At 51.2% G+C, this 25,805-nt stretch overlaps 1 protein-coding gene across 2 annotated transcripts; it reads right to left on the reverse strand.

Annotated features, from left to right (window-relative positions):
- On the reverse strand, window positions 1–24,632 carry IL17D (interleukin 17D). 2 transcript variants are annotated; one of them, XM_069467451.1, is made up of 3 exons: window positions 24,347–24,632; window positions 23,364–23,659; window positions 1–1,308 (listed from the first exon to the last, which is right to left on the reverse strand). In XM_069467451.1, the coding sequence occupies exons 1-3, from the start codon at window positions 24,359–24,361 to the stop codon at window positions 990–992; spliced, it is 630 nt and encodes a 209-aa protein (XP_069323552.1). In that variant the 5' UTR covers window positions 24,362–24,632; the 3' UTR covers window positions 1–989. The 2 variants fall into 2 exon arrangements, with proteins under 2 accessions (XP_069323552.1, XP_069323551.1); XM_069467450.1 differs by lacking the exon at window positions 24,347–24,632 and adding an exon at window positions 24,015–24,029.
- Window positions 24,633–25,805: the final 1,173 nt, after the last annotated feature.

Raw genomic sequence — 25,805 nt, forward strand, 5'->3', positions numbered from 1 at the left:
GCAGTATTGATCTCTGGAAATTCCAAATTGGCCCACTCTCTCCTCATTTTCGGCCTAATCCCAAAGCCCTTACAACTAAGCCATTACTTGCCTGAATTGTTCCTAATTGGCAAAGATGTCACATTCCACCTCTTATTTATCTCACCACCTCTTATTCACAAATTGGCCCCAGTGGCCTTCAAAAGTGAAAAAAACAAAAATTTAGATTGTGTAAGTTTGAGACCATTTATATACTGATAACTAAAACCAAGTTTGAGATTTCTGGAATTCTTAGCCCATTCTGGAAGCGTATGAGCGGCCTATGCAGCGCTTTTGTTCACCTGGTGGCCTCTGAAGACCTTCAGTGGAAACAATCGTAGGTCCCATTCACGCGTGTCCATTTCGGCGTCATCAGCCATGGGGGAGAGGCTGAATTCAGAGACCTAGGCCACGGTGCCAGCTAAAAAGAGTTTATCGAGGATTCCAATGATGCGTCTAAAAAATTCTACCACAGGAAGTGAAAACTGAATGCTGATAAAATGTTTAAATGTCAAGTAAAAGTTTTAATACAGTTGCTCTAAATTGCTAATATAAAAATAGTTTCTGCCGCTATTCAAAACAGTTGACTTAAAAAGTAGGTATAGTTGCTCTACTTAAAAAAAAAATTCATTAAAAAGCACATACGTCTCCATCTCCCTCTCGGTGCACCCAGTCATGAGGGCGACACCCCGCTCTGCGCTGGGAGACACAGCCGGGTCTTCCACCAGGAGCGCGGAGGACTGTGCCCAACCCGGCCTGGCGCGGGCGCCCACAGGATGCCCGTGCCCAGTCACTTCCCATCAGCTGTCAACGACTCTACCCACTTTAGCCTAAAAAGCAAGCCAGGGATACGCCCGCGGCGGCTGACCCTAACAACTATCCTAGGTGGAAAGCCAGGCCTCAGTTTGGTGCCGACCCAGCCCTGCCCGGGTGCCGGCGACGCCCCTTCGGGACCCCGGGCGCGAGCGGGCTCAGGGCCGGGCCGGCTCGTCGTTGGGGCCGAGCAGGAGCTTGGCGGCCTGTTTGTCGATGCTGGAGTTGATGCTGTCTGCGTCCTTCTCAGGCTCGGGGACGCAGGTGCAGCCCACCGGGACGGTGACATAGTCCTCGGCGTAGACCGCGCGACCCCCGGCGCAGGCGGCCGTGCGGCGCAGCACGACGGCGGGCACGTACACCGGCGCGCTGCGGAAGCGGAAGTCCTCCTCCCCGAACAGCCCGGTCAGGCAGCCCCGGCACAGGCAGTAGGCCTCCGGCAGGTACTTGGGGTACCTGGCGGGGTCGTAGGAGATCCTGTGGGAGAGAGCACGCCTTGAGTTCGTGCTTGGGGCAGCGGGGACACCGCATGTGGAGAAAGGCAGCCTCTGAGATTTTTGCTTCTGAGACCAAGAAAACATGGGTGGAGCCATCTGTGGAGGTCACGGATTAAAGGGAACGGGGACAAGGGTTGGGCCTGGCGCCCCTACCTCCCCCCGACCCTCCTCGGCTGGGCGTCCTTGCGAATCCCTGATCTGAGCCACGGACTGCTGGCCGTTACACGCGAAGACAGCGCTGTCAGCCGTGCTTGAGCCGCCCCCGAAACTGCATTTAGAGCCTCTGCTACTCTGAGTAGACAGATGACACCTTTGCAACCTGCGTGTGCATGACAGGTGCCCACTGAACAGAGCGAGACCCCGTGGGCCTGCGGACAGCAACTCGCAGCCCCGACTGCCAGGGAGACACCGCCACCGAGAGCCACCAGCAAAGGCAGCCACGGGCACGTGTACAGAAGGCCAGACGTGGCCGAGGCCGCCCGCCCCCAAGGTCCACCTGCCTTCCCCCGCGAAGGGCCGCGGTCACCTGGGGTACTGGAAGAATGAACTCGGTCAGGCTAGGCCTCCTCCCGTCTCGCTGCCCTCGGGTCTGGTGCCAAGAACCGAGGGTCAGTGCCCCCCACGCCGCCTGCGGCCACAGTGCCAGCGAGTCCTGGGGGCCGGGGGCTCCCTGGGAGGAGGCGACCGCGCCCCAGGCAGGACGCTGCCCTCCGCCACAGCCCCGCAAAGCCAGCGGGCCTTGGGGGAACCCAGGGTCCCGCTCGTGTCCCCTTTCTTGTGGGGCTGCATTAATTTGTCCACTATGACACGTGCAGTCCTCAGACCAACCTACTTCTCGGTGGTGACCTCCTGGATTCGTGCTCCCGGAGAGGAAGGCATGGATCTGGACCTACCACGACGCTAGAGGACCGCTCCCCACAAGAACAGCGGTGTGAATCCACGGAGAATCAACGTGGGACACACACAGCAAGAAAAGTCTGAGGTGAACGGGAAATAGGATCGCAAAATTCTGGAGAGTGCGGGACGGACAATAGACAGCAGAGTGTGGGACGGCTGCACCCGCCTCACCGGAAAGCGGCTTGTCCTCCCCACTGACCTCCACAGCCACTTAATTAGAGACCTGCCTGAAGCCGGTGCAGAGTCACCGCGGGAGACGTGGGGCTTTGCGGACAGGAAGCATTTTCGGGAAACAGCTTAGACCCTGGGGGATCTCAGCCGAGACCCCGCTTGGCGAGGAGGGACAGAGCTGCGCTAAGGCGTAAAGCAGCAAAAGGTCGCGGAACCACAGTTTTTTTGTATTTCTTTGCTTTTGTTGGCGGCTTCCTAGCTGGGAAGCCCCGGTGGGCGTCTAAGCTCGCCAGGCCCCTGGCTCTGGTGCTTGCCAGACCCGGAACGTTAACCCCCAGCGTCGGCGATCTGCGGGCCTGCGGTCACCATCTTGGGGCCCACAGCCTAGCCGCTGCAGGCCATAGGGTGCCGGACAGCTCCCTGAGCGGCTCTCTCCCCTGGTCCGTGGACCCTCTATAGGGGCCCGGCCCTATGTGTAAACACTGAGTACTTCTCCAGATGCGAGCGTGTGGAGCCTGGTCCCTGGGGACATTGGGCCAGGGCAGACTCTTGCCCGTGGGAGCTGCAGCAGCTGGGGCGCTGAGCGAGGGCACCGTCCACTCCCCGTAGCCAGTGTCTTTCCTGCAGAAAGAGACAGAAACCACCCCTATAGAGGAAGAACCAAAGGGGGAAAAAAACAAAAACAAACAAACAAAAACAGAGAGAATTTCTGCCTGCAACTAGTGTGGATCCTGCCTGCTTTACTGAAAGACCACAACACAGTGACTTAACTCGCCAAAGCAGTCTTAGCTCACTCCAATCCTCTAGGGCGGGACCCACCAGAAGCAGCCCCCTAACTGAGGTAGAAAAAACTCTAAACAATACACCACAGTCTCCCCCTCTTGACAAAGGAAGCAACATACCTAGATTGCTTCACAGCCTAAGAACAGAGTACAAAGTGTGCTGTTAACCAGACTAAAACTGTAAGAAAAGCTCTAACGATAGATCTAGATGGGAAGGGCCCAGTGAAAAAACATGGGAGCACAAAGAATCAAACGGAAATCTCACCCCCAAAGAGAAATACCAGCTCTCAACCAATTGACACAAACCAGACTCAAAATACCAACATTGTTACAGGAAGAATTTCAATTATGGATTATAAACAAGCTGAATAATATACAAGAAATAATGGATAACCAACACAAAGAAACCACAAAAAAACACAGGATTTGGAAGAAAAATTCACTAAAGAAATTGAAATATTGAAGAAAAACCAAACTGAACTCCTAGAAATGAAGAATTTATTCAGAGAGCTACAAAACACTGTGGAAAGTCTCAAGAGCAGGGTAGATCAAACAGAGGAAAGAATCTCAGAGATTGAAGATAACTCTTTCCAATTAAATAAGTCACAGAGATAGAACAAAGAAATAAGAGAAATGATCAGAGTCTTCAAGAAATGTGGGATTATGTGAAGAAACCTAACATGAGAGTTATTGGCATTCCTGAGGGTGAAGAAGATAATAAGCAAGAGTTGGATAAGCTATTTGAAGACATAATTGAGGAAAATTTTCCAGGCCTTGCTAAAACTCTAGATATACAGGTTCAAGAAGCTCAAAGGACCCCTGGGAGATTCATAGCAAATAGGAAAACACCATGCCATGTAGTCATGAGACTGACCAAAGTATCCACTAAAGAGTCCCTTCTTCGAGCTGTAAGGAGAAAGAAACAAGTAACATACAAAGGAAAGCCCATTAGAATTACACCAGATTTCTCAACTGAAACCTTACAACCAAGAAGAGGTTGGGGCCCCATTCTCACTCTTCTGAAACAGAATAATGCCCGGCCTAGAATCTTGTACCCAGCTAAGCTAAGTTTTCTATATGAAGGAGAAATTAAGACATTCTCAGATAAACAAGGACTGAGGGAATTCACCAAGACAAGACCAACCCTCCAAGAAGCACTAAAAAGAGAGTTGCACACGGACCAGCACAAGAAAGACCCATAAATGTAAAACTACTCAAGAGCTAAAGATCAAATTCCAGCTACCACAATGGCTCAAGAGAGAAAATAGCAGTGAAGTTCTACCCAACAAGCTGAACAGAATCTGTCCCACTTATCAGTTCTCTCAATAAATGTGAATGGCTTGAATTCCCCACTCAAGAGACATAGACTGACCCAATGGATACAAAAACACAAACCAAGTATCTGCTTTCTTCAGGAAACTCACCTAACCTGCAAAGATGCATTTAGACTGAAAATAAAAGGATGGAAGTCGATATTTCAAGCAAATGGTAGCCAAAAGAAAGCTGGTGTGGCAGTCTTAATTTCCAATAACTTAGTTTTTAAACCAACAAAATAAAAGACAAAGATGGTTACTATATAATGGTGAAAGGCACAATTCAACAAGAAGACATGACTATACTTAATATATACGCACCCAACTTAGGTGCACCCAGTTTCATAAAGCAAACCCTACTTGATCTGAACCAAATGATAGATAACAATACCATAATAGCTGAAGACTATTACACCCCACTGACAATACAGGACAGTTCCTCCAAACAGAAAATAAACAAAGAAATAACGGACTTAAATAGAATGCTAGAACAAATGGGCCTGACTGACATCTACAGGACATTCTACCCAAAGTCCACAGAATGTACATTCTTCTCATCAGCTCATGGGACATTCTCTAAGATTGACCATATCCTAGGCCATAAAGCATGTCTTAAAAAATTTAAAAAAATATAAATTATACCATGCATCTTCTCAGGTCACAGCGGAATAAAAGTACTAATGAACCCAAACAGAAACCCTCATTCCTACTCAAAGTCATGGAAGCTAAACAACTTTCTCCTCAACAATTATTCTATAAAGGAAGAAATCAAGATGGAAATCAAAAGTTTCTTTGAATTAAATGACAATGGAGATACAACTTATCAAAATCTATGGGACACAGATAAAGCAGTCCTGAGAGGAAAATGCATATCCATAAATGCCTATATCAAAAAGACAGAAAACTTGCAAATAGACAACCTAATGAATTAGACTCAAAGAGCTGGAGAAAGAAGAACAGACCGACCCCAAACCCAGCACAAGGCGAGAAATTACTAAGATCAAGTCAGAATTAAATGAAAAGGACAACAAAGAAACCATAAGGGAAATTAATAAAACAAAAAGTTGGTTCTTTGAAAAGATAAACAAATTAGACACACCTCTGGCTAGACTAACCAAGAGCAGAAAAGAAAAATCTCTAATAACCTCCATTAGGAACATGAAAGGAGAAATCACAACTGATGCCACAGAGATACACGATATCATCTATGAATTCTACAAGAATCTTTATGCACACAAACTGGAAACTGTGGAGGAAATGGACAAATTTTTAGAAACACATAGCCTTCCCAGGCTCAACCAGGAAGAAATAGAGTTCCTGAATAGACCAATATCAAGAACTGAAATCGAAACAGCAATAAAAAACCTTCCCAAAAAGAAAAGCCCTGGTCCAGATGGGTTCACACCCGAATTTTACCACACATGCAAAGAAGAACTGGTGCCCATCCTACATAAACTATTCTCCAATATTGAGAAGGATGGAATTCTCCCAACACGTTTTACCAAGCCAACATAACATTGATACCAAAACCAGGAAAGGATGCAACAAAAATAGAGAACTACAGACCAATTTCTCTTATGAATATAGATGCAAAAATTCTCAATAAAATCTTAGCAAATCGAATCCAAGTGCTTATCAAAAAAATAATCCATCATGACCAAGTGGGCTTCATCCCAGAGATGCAGGGGTGGGTTCAACATACGTAAATTTATAAATGTAATTCACCACATAAATAGAAGCAAAAATAAAAACCATATGATCCTCTCAACAGATGCAGAAAAAGCATTTGACAAAATTCAACACCCTTTATAAGAACGCTTAACAAAATAGGCATCTATAGATGGAACCTACCTAAAAATGATACAAGCCATATATGACAAACCCACAGCCAACATCATACTGAATGGGGAAAAACTGAAAGCATTCCCACTTAGAACTGGAACCAGACAAGGCTGCCCACTGTCCCCATTACCTTTCAACATAGTATTGGAAGTCCTTGTGAGAGCTATCAGGCAAGAGAGCAGAATCAAGGGAGTCCAAGTAGGGAAAAGAAGAGATCAAACTCTCACTTTTTGCTGATGATATGATGTTATATCTGGAAAACCCCAAGGATTCAACCAAGAGACTCCTGGAATTGATTAACAAATACAGCAAAGTCTCAGGTTACAAAATCAATATACACAAATCAGAGGCATTCATATATGCCAATAACAGTCAATCAGGGGACCAAATTAAAGACTCAATACCCTTCAAAATAGCAACAAAGAAAATAAAATATCTAGGAATATATCTAACTAAAGAGGTAAAGGACCTCTATAGGGAAAACTATGAAACACTGAGGAAGAAAATAGCAGAACTTGTAAATAGGTGGAAAACCATACCATGCTCGTGGATTAGAAGAATCAACATTGTTAAAATGTCTATACTACCCAAAGTGATCTACAGATTCAATGCAATCCCTATTAAATTACCAACATCATTTTTCACAGATGTAGAGAAAATAATTATACACTTTGTATGGAATCAGAGAAGACCCCGCATAGCAAAAGCAATTTTAAGCAATAAAAACAAAATGGGAGGTATTAATTTGCCAGACCTCAAACTATACTACAAGGCTGTGGTTCTTAAAACTGCCTGGTATTGGCACAAGTGCAGGGACACAGACCAGTGGAACACAACAGAAAATCCAAATATAGAACCATCCTTATATAGACACCTAATCTTTGACAAAGCAGGCAAAAACATACTCTGGGGACAAGAATCCCTATTCAATAAATGGTGCTGGGAAAACTGATAGCCACATGTAGAAGACTGAAACAGGACCCACAGCTTTCACCTCTCACAAAAATCACATCACGGTGGATAACAGACTTATACCTTAGGTGTGAAACGATTAGAATTCTAGAAGAAAATGTAGGAAAGACTCTTACAGACATTGGCCTAGGTAAGAATTTATGAAGAAGACCCCCAAGGCAATCACAGCAGCAACAAAAATAAATGAATGGGACATGATTAAATTAAAAAGCTTCTGCACAGCCAAAGAAACAGTCACGAGAATAAACAGACCACCTACAGAATGGGAAAAAATTTTCGCATACTACACATCAGATAAAGGACTGATAACAAGAATCTATTTAGAACTCAGGAAAATCAGCAAGAAAAAAATCAAACCACCCTATCAAAAAGTGGGCAAATGACATGAATAGAAATGTCTCAAAAGAAGATAGAAGAATGGCTAACAAATGAAAAAATGCTCAGCATCCCTAATCATCAGAGAAATGCAAATCAAAACCACAATGAGATATCACTTAACTCCAGTGAGAATGGCCTTTATCAAAAAGTCCCAAAACAACACATGTTGGCGTGGGTGCGGAGAGACAGGAACACTCATACACTGCTGGTGGGACTGCAAACTAGTGCAACCCCTGTGGAAAGCATTATGGAGATATCTTAAACAGATTCAAGTAAACCTACCATTCGATCCAGCAATCCCATTATTGGGCATCTATCCAAAGGAACAAAGGTCATTCTATAACAAAGACACACGTACCCGAATGTTTATAGCAGCACAATTCACAATTGCAAAGATGTGGAAACAACCCAAATGCCCATCAATTCATGAATGGATTAGTAAACTGTGGTGTATGTATACCATGGAGTATTACTCAGCTATGAGAAATAACGGAGATACGACATCTCTATGGTTCTCCTGGAGAGAGTTGGAACCCATTATATCAAGTGAAGTATCCCAAGAATGGAAAAACAAGCACCACATGTACTCACCAGAAAATTGGTTTCCCTGATAATCACCTAAATACACACATCTGGGAATGATACCAATCGGATATCAGACTGAAGTGGGGCGGGAGGGGATGGGTGTATGCCTACATGATGAATGCAACGCGCACAGTCTGGGGAATGGTCACGCTGGAAGGTGCTGACTCAGGGAGAGGGGGGATGCGAGGAGGGGAGGGATATATACCTACATGATGGGTGCAACGCGCACTGTCTGGGGAACAGACACGCCTGGAGCTTTGACTTGGGGGGACAGGCGGTACATGTGCAACGTATGTAACTTGAACTTTTGTATCCCTCATAATAAGCTGAAATAAAAACAAAAACAAACAAAAAAAAACCCTACTTCTCCACGGCGGAGTCCCACAGACCCTCATATCTGAGTCACCCCCACGGCTTCTCCAGCCTGCCAAGCGGCAGATGCACCTGTGCAGGCACGTGACATGCCAGCCCGGGAAGGACCCGCGCAGGCCGACGCCACCGGAGCCGCCGGGCCCACTGCGGAAAAACTTGAGATGCGCGCGAAGGTTCTAAGCCCTAGAACTGGGCCTGCAGAAGTTCTTGGCCTGTGGGCTACAGGGCGGGGGCAGGGTGGGGGACTAGGGAGGCAGGGGGTGAGGGGACAGGCAGGGAGGCTGGGAGGCCTCAGGAAGGCGCAGTTTTCTTCTCCCGTTCGGGTCTGACATCTTTAGACACTGATGGGCGGAAGCATGCCTGGGCGGGAAAGTCTAGACATGGTGCTTCTCTTCGCCGGGAGTTTCTGCAATGCCACCTCCGTGCCAGGGCGGCCGCAGGAAGGACCCAGCTGGGTTTCCTGAAGAGGTGGTCTGGGCCCAGGAAGCCTGTGAGGCAGAGGCACCCCCTGCTGGGGCCACCACCGGAGGACCACGCCCAGCCTCCCCTTCACACAATAAACCCCGAGGGACATTTCCAAGTACTTGGCCACTGTTTGAATGTGGGGCATGAGGTCAGAGGAGAAGTCAGCAATGACTCTAAAGCTTCCGGTCAGGGTGCCCAGGGGAAGGAGGTGACAGGGGAGTAGGAGCCTGGGCTGGGGTCCTGCTGGAAGCACTGTCCCTTGGACTTGCTTCCCATGCTGCTCCACAAAGGCAGGACAGAGGCAGGGGCCCAGGGCCAAGGCTAATGAATTGGAGAGGGTGTAGGGACCGCCTGTAGAATGCACAAGTTGTCTCCAAAGCAAAAACTGATTTTGTCCATTCCTGCCTCCCCTCCAATATGCACACAAATAGTTGAAAAAATACTTTTCAAGCTCCTTGTGGCCACTGTTTTCTCAGTTCCACCACCAGGAGCTTCTGAAGCACGGTGAGCGTAAGCCGTCCACCCTCCCCTTCCCAGCGGCGCCAGCCTCCTGTGTGCCCAGCACCTCTCACACTGGGGGGTCCTGTCAGGAAACCCAGACCCGCTGCTTGGTCCTCAGACGCCTCCAGGCGCGGCCGCACCTCCCCCGCCCGGCGTCCTGCTCCCCGTGCTCTCCCCTCTGCCCGGCACTCGGCACCCCAAGGTGGAACGGCCCCTGCACGCCCCACAGCCAAGCTTTGCTCGGGAGGCCTCTTCCCCAAGCCCATATCAACTCAAAGAAGCCTTGCCATAGTTTAAGGTCCAATTCAAGTCTATCTTAGGTCATTATCTGATATTCAATTATCAAATCTCAAATTCGACTCCTCTCCCCATGTGCTTCTAACAGGTGAACTGCATGTGATCTAAGCCTGCCCTGCCAGGGAAGGGTAAGGACAGGGTTGACGCCTCCTCAGGCCCTGACAAACCATTCCAGAGCCTTCCACGGAGGAGGAGGAGGTGGAGGAGGAGGAGGAGGAGCTGGTTGGAGCCCGGCCTACACCAGTTTCCTGCCCTTCACGCCTGAACTCAATATAAGCCCCTAAATAGTTAGGATTTATGATGTTTCCAATCACTTTCAACATACATCCAACAAATACGTGTGAGTGCTGTTCCAGGCAATGGGGACATAGACGACACACACACCTCCTGGCCAGGGACTCACTCCGGGGTAAATGTGCATGTGAACACTGAGGGCTGCCTCAGGCCGTGGCCACCGCAGAGCCTGCTGACCAAGCTGGATGCTGCCTGCATTTATCTAGGTGAAGAAGGGACGAAGGCCATTGGGGCAGAGGTCAAAGCCCAGCGTGGAGCCAGGAGAAGGAAAGGCCAGAGCGCAGGAGAGCGGAGCCATGAGGCTGGAGACCTTGCAGCCAGACTGTGGGGACCTGGCTTTGGCCCTGAAGGCAACTGGAAGGGTGCCAGAGAGGGAAGGGACTGGTCGGATGGAATTTTAGAAAAAGAGTGGAAGAAGGTCCGGAGCCCCAGGGGGAGATCTTGGCTGAAGGTAGAGGGTTTTTAATTGTTAGAGGATAGACGGTTCCGTAAGACAATTCGAGGGAGCAAGAAGAAAGGGGCGCGGTACACGGGGCACACCAGCCTTCAGGAAGAGCTGGTCAGACGGTGGAGACTGCCGGACACAGGGTGTCCTGAGGGGTGGACTCCTGCCATCCTGGGACAGCTATGACAGATCGAGCCCCTTCCACTCCCAAGTGTCTGTGTCTGGACGATCAGTTATGCGGTTGCTTAAAAAATCGTATCAAGCCCAAACTGAGGGACATTCCACAACATCGTCGGCCACTTGAGGCCATGTGTGAGCTGTGCTGATCCTGGGGCAGAAGAGGGGCATCCGTGGCTGCTCTGATTCAGACCTGCAGGTTCGATCACTGTTGAGCCAATGTTCATCCCATGATGTGACGTTTGGGGAACTTGGGAGAAGGGTATACGGGGATTCCTTGTCCTAATTTCACAACAGTTTTGTTAGTTTGAAATTATTTCAAAACAAAGAGTTAAAAATACAAAAAACAAAGGGAAAAAAATTTAAACAGTTTTGAAATCATTTATGGGACAATCCGGGATTGGACCTGACTGCATACTGGAAGCTGCTAGGGAAGCGCTGACTGTCAGGCGGTAACGGTACTGTGGTTTCCTTTAGCAGAGTCCTCACCCCTGGAGACGCCCTGGCCCGTGAACGGCCAATGCTCGCGAGGTCACTGAGCCTCCCGGCACTTGGCGGCGCACAGGTCGGTGTGAGCGGGAACGTGGGGAAGGCTCTATAGCTCCCACGCAGGCGCTGTGATGATGTGGCACCGAGTGCACAGACCACTGCCGGCCGCCCGAGGGGCCCAAGGACAGGGGGGGGGGCTTCACTAAGCTAGGAAGGAGGGTGAGGGAGCTCCAAGCAGAAAGAAGCAACACGCGCTGCAGCCAGAAAGCAGACGACCAGGGCAGGTGGGAAACTGCCAGTAGGTCTCTGTAGCTGGAGTGGTATGTGTGAGCGTGTGCGTGTGAGCGCGTGGGCGTGAGTCGTGCGAGTGCGAGCACGTGGGTGTGCGCATGCGTGTGCCGTTGGTGCAGACCCGGCGGGACCCTCGCGGTGCACAGGCGCCTGGCAGCCAGGGCAGAGTCTAGATTTGACCTTAAAGGGGCTTCCCCGAGCAGCACAGGGAACAAGGACGGGCACGTGGGTCCAGCCCAGCCTCGCTGGACTCAGTTTCCTCACTGGCACTGTGAGCTTGAGCTGAGGGCATCGCCCAGCCCTCTCCGTTCCCATCATCTGGGACCTGTCCTCCCGTGGCCGCGCGGAGTAACCGCGGGGCTCTCACCACCCCGTGGGTCGTTCGGCAACAGGCGTCGCCCCGCTGGTTTTGCAGTCGAAACTCACAGGCGCTTGGATGCGGTGAGGGTCGGAGGCTCATCCGACTGAAAATATCCCCCAGCCCCCAGCCAGCCGGACTGGCACCTCCAACGTCACCGCCGCCCCCGGGGCTGAGGCCTCCGACAGAGACCCCTGCCCGTCTCTGCCCAGCGCGGGTGACCGTGAAGGCGTGAGCGGGGCGGGCTGCAAACTGCGAACAGTGGGGCTGAGACCAGGTTCCTCTCACGACAGGGACGTGCTCCCAGGGCGGGTACAGCACTTCTGCCACCCGCGCCCAGGATGCCTCGGAGAACAGAAAGAGCCGCGCAGGCGAGGGGCCCGGGAGAGGCGCGCACTGTCACTCCAGCCTCCTGCGCGCCGCCGGGCCGGGGGCGTGGAGGGGACATCAGCTAGGAAAGCTGCCACGGAAATGAAACACCAGAAACTCCAACTGGGAACCTTTTCTCTTACCAAACATGGAAATGCAACTGAGTAAGAACTCAGCACAGCTCCTTGCCTCCTGTGAGCAATAATTCTTTTGTCTTCACATTTTCTGCATGCTGCTCTGTGGAAGCTTGGCACCAGGACAGGCTTGAAACACACCAAGTTTTCCCCTCTGACAGATCTCAGAAGCGTCCCAGCCACGTGGGAAGCTTGGCTTGAGTGAGTGACAGGTGGCTTAATCCAAGAACAAAGGACAAGTCCTCTAGGGATGATTAGAGGTGATGGAAACTGAGCTCCTGGAGGAATGTAAGTGAGAGCAGGGACAGAAAAAGAGCCCTGCCCCTGGGGCCCGGACGTGGTAGGAAACAATTCCAAGCTGTTCCGGAGCTCAGAAAACAATGAGCACATTCCAAGGGAGGCATCGGCCACCTGATGTGTTTTCTCTCTGATGCCCAAGTATAGCTGCGGCACTGCTGGCACAGACTCCTGGATGGGTCTTGCCCTCCCGCTTTGCAAAACCTGAAATTAATTTCAAAGCAGCAGAGGCTGGGTAGGATTGTTTTTGTCTTACAGCAACTGGAAGACCCCAACCCGGTGAACAAAGTAGGGGGAAATGCCTTCCCTATTCTTCACTGGAAACCCACAGTACTGACAAGTGTTAAGTGGAGACAAACCTGCCTGAAAAGCAGGGTTCGCCAGACCTGAAGGTCAATGAGTTCAGCCCAACAGACTTCCTTACAAAGGCAGGATGGAGTCAGTAAGTGTCCTAGGCCCAATGTTTTGGTCCAACTTAGTCACCAACCAGTGACCTTGCGCAAATCGCCCTCCCTGCCTGGTTCTTTGCACAGTGCAGGAGACGGATGGGACAGCCAGGACACTTCCCCAACTTCCTGAGGGCAGGACTGGTGATGTGACTTTTTTTTTTTTTAATTTCAGGATATTATGCGGGTACAAACATTTTGGTTACATTTTATGTCTTTGCCTCACCCAAGCGAGGACTAGAGGCTTGCCCTCCCCCTCTACAATGCTCACCACGTCCATTAGTTGTGAGTTTACCAACCCCCCATGATGTGACATTTTAATCAATGTTTTATGCTCAGCACAGACACTGGCATCATTTTAATCAATGTTTTATGCTCAGCACAGACACTGGCATCGAGCCTCTAAGGTCTTAGAAAATTACCCCAATTAATCTATAAAGTCAGTGCAATTCTAGCCAAATTCCACAAAGATTTCTCTGAGAACTTGGCAAGCTGATCCTCAAATTCATCGAGAGAAAAGGGCCAAGAATAGTCAAGACAATTTTGAAGAATGAGGGGGTGGACTCACTCCAGCTGATCTCAAGACATTACACAACTATGGGAACACCAAGACACCTGGCAGGCCACTGGGGATGCTGAGGGACACACAGCCTCCCTTTCCAAGAGCTGAGACTCTGCTGAAAATCACAAGAAGGTGGCATAAACAAGATTTCCAAAGCTTGGGTCTGGCCACCTGCATCAGAACCATGCAGAGTTCTTGTTAAAAATGCAGGTTCTGAGACCTCACACCACACCCACTGAGCAACAAGCTCCAGTGCTACTGACAAGCTGTCCAGGCCATCCATTGTGCCCATTTAAATGGGGAATCACTGATTCAGATGCGTCAACAGAAACCGATTCCTGGCTGCACAGTCAACATTAGGCATCATCTCTAAAGTGCAGGGAGCCCTTGGTTAGTCTGTACTGACTGTAGATGACAGCAATGGGTGATTGCATTTTTACAAGTATGCGTGAATGTCATGACCATACTAGCCCAGGACTTTCCCAGCTTCTATATCTGATTAGTGCAGAAAGCCATTAATGACCCAATAAGCAATTAGCATTGCTAACAGAATAGCTTCCTGGGAGGCACACAAGTGAGCTTTTAAAAAATAGTGATTGCTGTTCCCCCATCCACAGAGATTCTGAATGAATTACTCTAGAGCGTGTGTGTGTGTGTGTGTGTGTGTGTGTGTGTGTAGAGGGGGGGTAGTTTTTAAAACTTCCCCAGATATCTCTAATAGACAGCCTTGGCATAGGCCAGTTGGTCTCTGCGTTTCAGAGAAACAAGTCTCTAAGACAGGGGTTTGTGTTAACCTTCCGATCTCTCCTTTTCCCTTTGGAACAAGCTGTGCAGCTGAGAGGGGACAGTGATGAGACTGCAGGGGAAAGGGCAGGGCCCGTGCACCATGCTCAGCAGCAAGGCCTGGGTAGAGAGAGCTCTGTTGGCCGACCAGGGAGTAACTGGAGACCACAAACAGCTTCCCTCTGCTGGAAAGCCCTGGCCAGCGGGTCCATCAGCCCCACCCTCCTTCCATTTGCTAAGGCCATAGGGAGCCAAAGATCTTCGATATGTGCTGCCAAGAAGCTCTGAAAAATGCTTTTTTGGCCCCTACAAGAAAACATCAGTCGTGCATTTCTCATGAGAGAGGACATGGAAAAATCAGCCTGGGATTGCAGTGAGGCCTGACCTGCTCTGATCCCCGCGGCTTCCCTGACCAAGGAGAACTAGGGGTCAGTCCTGCTGCCATCGTGGGACTAAGGTTGACTTTGGTGTGATCCTGAACTTGGCATCAAGGTCAGTCCTGAAGCCGAGCCATGGGGACAGGCTCCAGAACCATCCGACTCTCCTGCCAACTGAGCCAGCTCAGAGCTACTGGGAGAGGGCTCGGCCTGCTCGGCCTGCTCGGCCTGCTCGCCCTCCTCTCACTGGCGAGGAAACAGAGGCAGCGGCAGGGCGGGGGCTCACCCAGCGGGGCTAGCCCCGGGGCCTGCACTGCCCTGCACAGTGACCACAGACTCGGGGCTGTGGTTGTGGCTATGCAGCAACTAGCCAGGGCTGGGGAAGTGGTGAAGCTACAACCAGAAATCCATTTATTCCATGTAAAATCTGTTCATCTCGGAGAGCCGGGAAGAGGAAAGACTGGTGCTTTGGGACAGAATTTGGAAGATAATTCAGAAAAAAAAAGTTTTGAAAGAGAAAAAGAGAAAGAGAAATGAGAATGAGAGCCCAAATTTCTCGAAGGGTTTTAACCTTTTGTCATGGCAAATGCCACACATTCAGTGCAGCTGAGAAGCATGTCTTCAAATGAAAAACACAACTCATGCCCATGGGGTGGCGGAACTCTGTCCAAGGGAAGCTGGGTTCCAGCGGGCTCTGCAGCGGCCATCCTTGGGCCCACCTGGCCCCCAGTGAGTCAGCTGTCACTGGTTGTGAGGAATAGTTGCTATCACAACATTAGCCTAGACTCTTTAATTCCGGAAGAGGTCCTGGTAGGTTATTTTCTCTTTGACCTCTTATTAATTTAGTGAGCGGTGTACTCATTGCCAATTTTTCATGTGTCATTTCTGTATCATTTCTGGAAAACAGACACATAAGGAATTTCACTTCACGGCATGTGGGGAACTTCCTGGACTGGCCCAAACCCCTGTGCTGGCACTGAGGGTGCACAGTGTTTCAGGTGAGGGCCTCTGAAAGAGGTGCCGATGGAATGAAACAGTATCATTGTAAGAATGCTAAAGCAAAACCCAGGCAGTTAGGGAAAATAACCATCAAAGCAAAACGAACATATCTACTTTCAGAAGAGAGACTTTAATCCCATGACAATGCTCCGCAACAATGCTTTTATTTTTGCCTCATGGAACAGTGATAGGTGCAGTAGAGCCTGCTCTATTTTGAGAAGTTGGGGACAGAGGGTGAGTCTGTGCAGGGATTTGGCCAATTCAAGGTCACCTATACATGAAAATATGTCGGGGGGGGGGTGAAATACCAACACTTCTTAAATAAGCTGCTTTAAACAGTGAACGCCTCCTTTTCTCCAACAATAAATGACAATGAACAACGTCCCACCCGCCACGCTGTGACTGAGCCAGGCAGCCCTTCACTTTCTCTCCTTTTCCCTCTTCTAGCTCCTTTCTCCTCCTCTGCCGCGTTTTCTCCGCAGAGCATCGTGACACAGAAAGAACACAGCACCTGTGCTGACCTACTGGCTCCAGACAGCGCTTGAAAACAGAAAGGTTTGTTTGCTTTCAGGTCATTAGAAGGACCCACAGGGTGCAGGCAGGGACCCAGGAAAAAGTGAACTTACTACGGAAAAGCGTTATAAAAAAAGAATAGAAGCCGCGCCCCAAATTCCCAAGACCGCGTGGGGTCCCGCGGGGCGCGGCGGGAAGGGGACGCCGGCGCAGCGCTGCCCCCTGTCGGCCGCGGGGGCCGCTGCAGGCCGAGCCCAGCCCGAGGGCGGCCGGCGGCCTCAGGCGGGCTCTCAGGGCGCCAACCCGCAGGGCCCGCGGCGGGGCGCTTGGAAAGCGCCGAGCGGGAATCAGGACGCTTTCAGAGGGGCTACCGTTCCCTGCCGCTGCGCTCCTAACTTCTCTTGACAACGCTTTTGAAGACAGGCCAGAGAGACAGTGATGGGAACCGCCTCGGCGAGGCCTGATGAACGCCCCCGACCCCGGGTTTCTGCATCGGGAAACTGGGGTAATTCGTGGGCAGCCCCCACGGGAAACAGGAGGTCTGGGTTAGCTACGCTTCCGGCAGGAGGGAGGCCATGCAGAAATACCCCTTTGGGAAACCCAACCTTTCCTGACCAAACAGTGCCAACTGCGGCATCGCTAAGCCGCAGGTGACGGGTCTGTCGGAGCGAGGGTCACTCGGCCAATGGGCCGTCGCGACTGGCCCACAGGAAGCCGGAAGTGGTACTTAAGACCATGTGGCGCTGCCTCAGTCTTCACAGCTGTGTAGCACTTTATCTGACCGGTTGCCTGCCGGCGGATGTTCAGGTGACTTCCAATCCCTTGCTATTACCAACTTGTGTCCAAACGCCGCTGCCGTGTGCGTTTCAAATGAAATCCCCGAAGGGAACTTACTTTCTTCTAATTTCCCCTCTTCCCAAATGTCACCTGCTGAAAGTTCTGGTAGCTTGGGTTCTCCGGGGAAGTAGGGGTTTCCCTCAGCGCGGCGCCTGCTCTGGTCTGACCATCCTGTGGGCACCCCCGGCTGCGCCCGCACCCGCCTGCTGGTGGCGGTCTCGTTGCCTCCTCAAAGTCCCCAGCGGCCTGACGTCTCTACTTTTAAGTCACTCAACCTCCCCGTCCCCTTATCCTCCTTCCTCTCCTACATTCCCTGCAATGGTTTCAATGTGTCCCCCCAAAACTCATGAGTTGAAAACTTAATTGCTGTTGTCACAGTGCGGGGAGGCGGGGCCTTGAAGTGGTGACTGGGCCACAAGGGCTCTGTCCTCATGAGTGGGTTAACGCTGGTGTCCCAGCAGTGGGCTCCTGATAAAAAGGTGAGTTTGTCCCGTTCCCTCTCTGTCTCGTGCCCTCACTGTCACCTTTTGCCTTCCACCACGGGACGACCCTCACCCTTGGACTTTCCAGCCTCCAGAGCTGTGAGCCAAATACATTTCTGTTCTTTCTAAATTACCCCATCTGTGGTATTCTGTTACAGCAGCAGAAAACGAAAGAAGCCACCCCATCCTGTTTCCTTGTTTCCCTTGCCGTTTGCGCCCTTGCCCTTACCGCTATCCATGGCGTTGTTTATTGCAAAATAAACTGAGGTGTAGCCTCTTAAATCCTGTGGTGGAAAAGAATTAAATAAAAAAAGTAACAAAGCCTAAAAAAAAAAAATTGTACACTACTCACATCCTATCCTTTGACTACTCCCAAAAATTGAAAAATATAAACCATTAAAGATTATTATTTTAGAGTTCTGGTAGGTGTTTATCTTTGGGGTTTCATCAAAAATGAATGCTACTGTGTATCTTGAAACTTTAACAAACCTCTGTTCTTACAATAAATTTCTTAATATATCAATTTGGCTTTAAAAAACTTACTAACCAATCCAATTGATTTTATTTTTGGCATTTTTTGTTTTTAAAGCTAAAGAGAAACAAACATTATGCCACAAAGTAAATGAGAAAATATTTTTATATTCTGGAAGGTGAATGTTGCTTTTCTAACAGCACACTGGGCTGGAGCGTGGCTGGCCGGCGACAGGGAGGCCCACGATTACATCCTGACTCTGCCACTTTCTGCCAGTCACCGGGGGCCAATGCCATGATCTCTCCAGGCCGGGGGCTCTTCGCCTGTGGCCCAGCCCGCTGTGGAGTCACAGGGGCACTGAACATCCACCCAGAGGTCTACGCTGCCTCTTCCCTAAGTCTGACAGCCTCGAAGAGCAAACGGTTCCCTTCACACCTGTGCTCTTGGTATGTCCGCGGCTGCTGTTACAAGCTGAAGCTTCATTTCTTCAGTATCTGCTTTTTCTCATTGTTGGGAGATTTTGCTTTCTGCTTTCAACTTAAAAATCAAAATGTCTTTGAAAAAAGTAATACATGCAAATGGCAGAAAATTCAAAAGATACAAGAGTGAAAAGTAGGTCTCCTCCCCCACTCTGATTGCAGCCTCCCAGACCCCCTCATAGGAGGCGCCACGATAACCACGTTCCAAAGTTGTCCATGTGTGTATATGTGTAGACATTTAAAATACCACGTTATCATATGTAATTATGTCGTAGTTTCTCTTTTAACACAGATATGGCAGCATGCTGCACACACCTTCCCCTTATGTCGGTGACTGACCTACTCAGGTGCCTTCAGAGCTGCCCACTGTTCCCTACAGCTGCATATTTTGTCTAATGCGCTGCCTATCTGGGTGTTCAGATGGCCCCAGTCCCTGGCTGTCGCAGCAGTGGGCACACATCCCGATACACGTACCATCTGGCACACAGGCGAGGGTGTCTGCAGAAGTACTGGGAAGTGGATTTGCTGGCTCAAAGGGTGTGTGAATTTAAAATTTTGATAGTCAATACCCAGTTGCCCTCCATAAAAGTTATGCTGATTCACATTCCTCTACTGGATGAAAATGCCTTTTCCCTCACACCTTTGCCAACGTAGACTGCTGGGTGCCAAAAACAAAAGGGGGGGAGTTCAATATAGTCTTAACACGCATTTCGCTTATGCCTTTAGTTAGCGTCTCTTCATGTGTCAAACATCTGAGTCACTTGACCTTTCCCAGGACAGGTCCCTGACTTTAGCTCATCTTTCCAACACATCATTGACCTTTTTCTGACTGGTTTGTAGGAGCTCTTTAGGAAATGAGCCCTGAACCCTTTGTGATAGGAGTTGCAACCATTTTTTCCCAGTCTGCCCTTGTATTTTTTATTTTCCCAAGAAGAAATGGTGTATAATTACGTAAGTGTATTTCTCAATCTTGCCTTTTATGACTTTTGGGGACTGTGAGTTGCTAAATAGACCTCCTCCACTCCAAGATTATAAATACCATTGCTTATGTTTTTCTCTGGTTTTGTGGTTTTATTTTTTACATTTAAATCTTCAAATCATCTGGAATTTATTTTCGTATAGGAATGAGGTCCTGGCTGTCCCAACACCATTTACTGAATGATCCAACTCTTCCCCCAGGGATATGAACAGCCTACATAGCCCAGCGTCTGTTGTAAAACCTGTCTCATGTTCCTGCGCCCGGCAGTACTGCCCCCCTGCAGCCCGCTTCCCAGAGCCCGACTGTCGCGCCCTTGGAAACACCCCCCGGACCCTGCGCTGACCAGCCTGCCGGTGAGTGCTCTTCCACCTGGGCTGCATTTCCACGGGCCTCGCTTTTTCTAATCTTTCCAATAACTCAGGAGGTGGTGAGGGGTGATCAGAGGGATGAGGGGACGAGGGCAGAGAGGGGTCTCCTGGCAAAAGACAAGGCAGGGCCAGCTTTAGTGGCCAGCAGTCTGGAGTCCTGGCCCAGCACCTATCCCCTGAAGGCCGTCTTTCCTTCAGGGAGTGCAAGCCACCCGGCCTCCATTTGCCCACGGGGAGCAATCTCATTACTGTTGCTAAATAGCATGAGAAATGACGCACATGACACTGTAAGCCACCTGGTGCAGCTGCAGCTCCTGCTCCTGGGGCCACCCGGCACTGTGGCTCCACAGCTGGCAGAGCCGGGCAGCCCAGACTGGGTCCCCCCTGACCACCAACCCTGTGTATCCTTCTCCTCTGGAACATCCCTCTGTCACTCCCTCCTCCTGCTGCTTCCAGGTCCTGCCTGGGGAGGCACAGGTGTCGGTCTACAGCAAGGCCAACTCAGTTAAACTTCCTGCTGCTGACTCCCCATTTGCCCTCCAGCCCCGCTCCAGCTGCGCGCTGACATCCACTTCCATGGCTGCTGGTCACTATCACCTGTGCGCCTCTCAGGCAGGTAAAACCCAACAGGCTCCATGCTATAATAACTCACTCTCCTTCCCAAACACTTGCACCTGATTCTGTTTCCCCATTTTGCTTAAGTGCCATCTCAACGACCAAGCCAGAAACATGGGAGACACACATAATGGGGGCCTGGAGCTCACTGCTGTGTGGCACTCTGTGCCTTCGGCCTAGCCCGGGGGACGCCTGGACCTGTCCGGGGAGGTGAGATTTTGCTACAGAGAGATCAGAGGCAGCAGCTTCTGTCCAGAGAGACCAGACTGTAGTCCTGAGAGTCCCGAGAGCCTTTAATCCTCCGTAGCACGTCAAAAGCATACCATGAGGTGGGAGGAAGAAGGACAATACCACAGCCCACACTTTTGGGTCCTGGGAATGGGAAGAGAGAGGAAGAGCAAGAGAATGAAGCCACCAGAATGAATGGTCCCACGGTGTGTCCTGAGGCACCAGCTGAAGGCGAGGAGTGAGAGAGGCAGGAGGGGTCCCAGCCTGACATCCTCCTGGCAGGGGCTCTGCGAGGGCTCAGCCACATCAAACTCGGAGGAGGGAGGCCCTACACGTCTGCTTTCCAGGACAGGCCTGGGTTCCTGCCTGGTGCTGAGTAAAGGGAAGCCCCCTACCCACAGCCAAAGCGGGGAGACTTGGGGGAGCCCAGATGCATTTTAGGCAGAATCTGTGCACTTTCTCTGACTGTCCCCTTAGCAATGTGACTAAAGCCTTGACCCATGACATGTTTTGTGCCCCTCTTCCCTCGCTCCCACACAGAATCAGTGACCCACTAAATACTGTCCCCCCTTTTTTTTTTTGAGATAGGGTCTTGCTCTGTCACCCCAGCTAGAGTGCAGTGGCATCATCATAGCTGACTGCAACTTCTGTAGAAACAAGGTCTTCCTCCTGCTCAGGCTGGTCTTGAACTCCTGAGCTCAAGCAATCCACCTGCCTCAGCCTCCCAGAGTGCTAGGATCACAGGTGTGAGCCACAGTGCCGGCGTGTACTTTTTCTTTTTTTAAAGCAAGAGTAGGGGATTTAAGCTGGTCCCTGAAAGCTTAACCAATAAAGTAAAATTCTTAATTATAGTATATTTTGTTTTGTTTACATGGATTGCTTTTATACTACTACCCATCAATTCATGAGTGGATTAACAAAATGCGGCGTATGTATACCACAGAATACTACTCAGCCACAAAGAAGGATGACTTAATGCCTTTTGCCTGTGGTCCTTAACAAAGGACCAGGCCGCAGAGCCCCGCCCCCTCCCCCTCATAAAATTGTCTTCCATGAAACTTAGGAAGCAGGCGCACTGCAAGAGGTGAACGGCGGCGAGTGAGTGAAGCTTCGTCGGTATTTACAGCAGCTCCCCATTGCTCCGCTCGCGTCACCGCCTGAGCCCCACCCCCCAGTCCCCACCCCCTGTCCGTGCAAAAACTGTCTTCCCTGAATACTGGTCCCTGGTGCCAAAAAGGTTGGGGACCGCTGCCTTTTGCAACAACATGGATGGAACTGGAGACCATTATCCTAAGTGAAGTATTTAAGGAGTGGAATAACAAACACCCTGTACTTCTTTAACTCGTGTCTTTCACACTGAGCCAAGCCTTCCCTTCTCTGCAGCACGGCCGAGTTGAGACCCTCTCTGCCTTTTGCTCCGAACACTGCACTGTCCAGCCTACCCCCCATCCTAAAACACCCTTCCAAAATGCAAAGTGGCTTCACACAGCTTCCTTGATCAAAAAGCATCCACTGGATAAGCAGCAAACCGTGAGCACCGCGGAGGCGGCCCTGAGCTGGCTCCTGGGCTCGCCTCCAGCCTGGGCAGACACCCTCACCACAGGCGGCTTCCTTCCCCTGCCATAAGCTGTCCCTTCCCTCAGGGCTGCCCTTGTCCTTGGCTCTCTGCGGTAGCAGGCTGGCTCCTCAGGATGCCCCTGCTAGGCTGTGGGCCCTTCCCTCAAGGGCAGGAACGGGCACAGTCCCTGCTGAGGACACTCCCAGCCCTCCCTAGTCACAGGCTGGTCCTTTCTTCTGAAAGGACCTCTCCACCAGGCCAAGCTGAGAATCTTGCCCATTCGCCACAGTGCATTCCAAATGCCATCTCGATCCTCTAAAATGTTATCTCCCCACCTCAGCTTTAAGCCACCACACACTGGAAACTTTTCACATCCCGTTCTGCTTGGTATTACGCTTTCCTTCCCAAATATCCCCGCTCCTCCCCTGGCTCGGACGCAGGCTCAGAGAGTGCCCCCGGCTCCGTGCCCCCCAGGCTCTGGCCACACGGCGCTCGAGAACGTCGGTGCTGCCCACAAACGTGCGTGCTGCCCAGTCCGCTTCAGACTTCCACGGGCCTTGAGGCAAGATGCTACGGGAATTACTAAAAGATCACTTGGCTAGTGCCTTGTGTAAGCCATTTAGCCCTGGCAAAGAATAGGTGTTCCAGACACGTGTGCATATGAAATAATGGAAGGGTAAACAAGGGGAGCAGGATTCCTTCAGGGGAGGTCATGGAGGTGACCTTTGTGGTCACCAACGGCCCCCAACTCCCAACTCAGGCTCTCCACCCACCCGCCCCGCCCCCCTCACTGCTATCCACCCACCCAGCGCCGCCCCGCCTATTTCGCCCCGCCCACCTCCCCATATCGCCCCGCCCACCTCCCCATATCGCCCCGCCCTCCCCCTGCCCGCGCGCGCCCCGCTCACCTGTAGGCCCAGGGCGACACGCTGCGCAGGTTGGTGGGCGGCCGGAAGCGGCGGTCGGCGGGCCTGCCCCCTGCCGGGCAGCTCGCGTTGCGCGCCTGCTCGCGCGGCCCCAGCTGCAGCGTGTGGTGGAAGGCGCCGAGCACGCCGACCGCCAGCCGCCCGTACAGCTGCTCCAGGAGCTCCTCGGGCCGGTCCGCACAGCCCCGCGGCCGCGCCGGGCGCCTGCCCGCCCTCAGGGCGCCCGCGGCCCGGCCGGGCGGCAGCGCCAGCAGGAAGCCGGCCACCAGCATCCAGACCTGCGGGACAGGCCGCGCTCAGCGCCCGCGCCCCGGAGGACCCCGCCCGCGCCCCACCCGCGGCGTCTGGAGCCGGTGGGCGCCTCCCATCGCCTCGTAGCCCGTGAGGCCGGCCCGGAGGATGGGTGCCGCGCGGACGGGTCCCCGAGCGCCCTCCCCGCCGGCTCGCCGCCCGCGGGGGACCCGGGGTCCCGCTCGGCGCCGGCCCGCGCGTCCCCGGCCCCCGCCGCCGCCGCCGCCCCAAGCCGGGGGGCGTGCTTGGGGCGGGTGCGGGGCGCGCGTGCACGTGTGCGTGTGCATGCCGGGCTGCTGCGCGGCTGGCTGCGAGTGCCTGTGACGCCGCCGCGCCGCTTACCCCCGTGCGCGCCATGCCCGCGCCGGCCCCGCCGCCTCCTCGCGCCGCGCCCGCCGTCCTGCGAGGGAGCCCGCGGAGCCCGCCGTGCCAGCGACGCTCGGACCCGCCGCCTCGCAGACTCACGCCCCCACGCCTCGTCATCCGCCCGCCCCCGCGGCGCCCGGCCCCCCAGCCCGCGCGGGGTCCCGGGACCTGCCTTAGCGCAAGAAGCCCCTGCGGCGTTCCTCCGCGGACCGAGGGGGCGCCGCCCGGGGCCGCAGACACAGAGCGGCCCCTCCGCACCCTTTGCCTCCGGGAATTAAAACATTTTGTCACTTATGACGTGTACTCACCAGAGTCCCCAACATCTCCCCCGAAACGCCTTCAGACCTGTTTTGAGGTGGCGTTGTGCGGCGGTTCTTTAGCGGAATAAATATCAGGGCCACACAACCCGGGGGCTCCGAGCAGCGTGGAGCCGGACCGGGCGGCTGCTGGGGGTCGGGGCGGGACGCCGCGCTCCGTCTGTGCGTCGCTGAGGAGAAGTCTGGCTCTGCCGTGGACTGGTGCGGTCCCGACTGACTGAGGGAGGAGGTGGTCACTGGCCCGGGAGTCTCCAGAGCAGTGAGGCCGGCAGGACGGAGTTGGGGGAGGCAGATTTTGGCTCAGGAGAAAGGTTTCTCTAATAACTAAGCCAATCCAAGAATAGAGTGGGCCGCCTGGAAAAAGAATGAGCTCAAAACCTAGAAGGATTCTCCGCCTATGGCTACTTCCTCTTTTGAGATTCCATAGTTCAAAGAAATACATTGGAGATTTTTAAAAAAAATCTCTATTTTTAATAAGGTGAGAGGAGGCTGTTTCTCCTTTCTCCCGAACGCCGGTAAAATGATCCTGTGTCTCTCCATCAAACAACTTTGAAAGTACTAAGTACTCCCCCAGCTGACACTTATTACGGCTGGAAGTGGGCATCACTTGGTCTATTATTACAATGTTGGAGAACTCCTACTCCGTGATAATAAATTCTAAATGCAAGCAGTCATAGAAAATGAGCCTGATATTCTGTGAATAAATTAAAGGATACATTAAATGAAGGACTATATTGTACTTCATAACATTAGAAAACTTGCTCATTTGTTCATTCTACAAATAAACGCTTAATGCTTTCTAGATGGCAGGCTAATGAGTATGATCATCTTAAAGCAGTCGAGCTTAGAAAATAAATAATCCCAGCTGAAATCTTTTTGAACGTGTACAAAATATGTAATTTATGATCCCCTAAATGGTTTGCAGCTTTGGTATTTGAATTGTAAACCATTGGTTACATTACAGTTACGCTGTGTAGAAACACTTTTATATGCCTTGAATGTTCTGTAACTAAGGAGTTTAGTAATTTATTTACTGCTAAAAATCCCACTGAAATCTCCAGTTTAAGTAATTTACAGCTCTTAGTAAGCACTTGTTTTGAGTTATAGAACACTGTTTTTCTGACTGATAGGTAAATTGTTCATGTTCTTTGTTTCCTTTCCAGTAAAATGGGAATAAAGATCTACCAGTTCTCAAATAGTGCTTATTTTTTATTTGAAAAAAAGAAAAGTGTGGGATGCCTTTAGGAGAGATTATCAGTACAAGACTTTCATAGTCATACTCAGTATGTCTCATTCTCTCATTTCAGCATCCATTGATACGGAAGGTGCTACAGTGCCAGACTTAATTCTGTATACTGCTCAACAAAATATTCCATTGTCTGGTAACATGGCAAGTTCTCTCTTCCCTGATTATCTTGGAAGTGGGAAAGAAAATATTTACTTTCCAATA

This window comes from Eulemur rufifrons, chromosome 4 (genome assembly GCF_041146395.1).
Source record: "Eulemur rufifrons isolate Redbay chromosome 4, OSU_ERuf_1, whole genome shotgun sequence".
Classification (NCBI taxonomy): Eukaryota; Metazoa; Chordata; class Mammalia; order Primates; family Lemuridae; genus Eulemur; species Eulemur rufifrons.

Bases quoted from the DNA above. Each gene is read 5' to 3' on its own strand.
- IL17D (XM_069467451.1), bottom strand. The intron at 1,309-23,363 runs GTGAGCGGGGCG...TCTCTCCCACAG, and splicing joins GTGTCGCCCTGGGCCTACAG to GATCTCCTACGACCCCGCCA.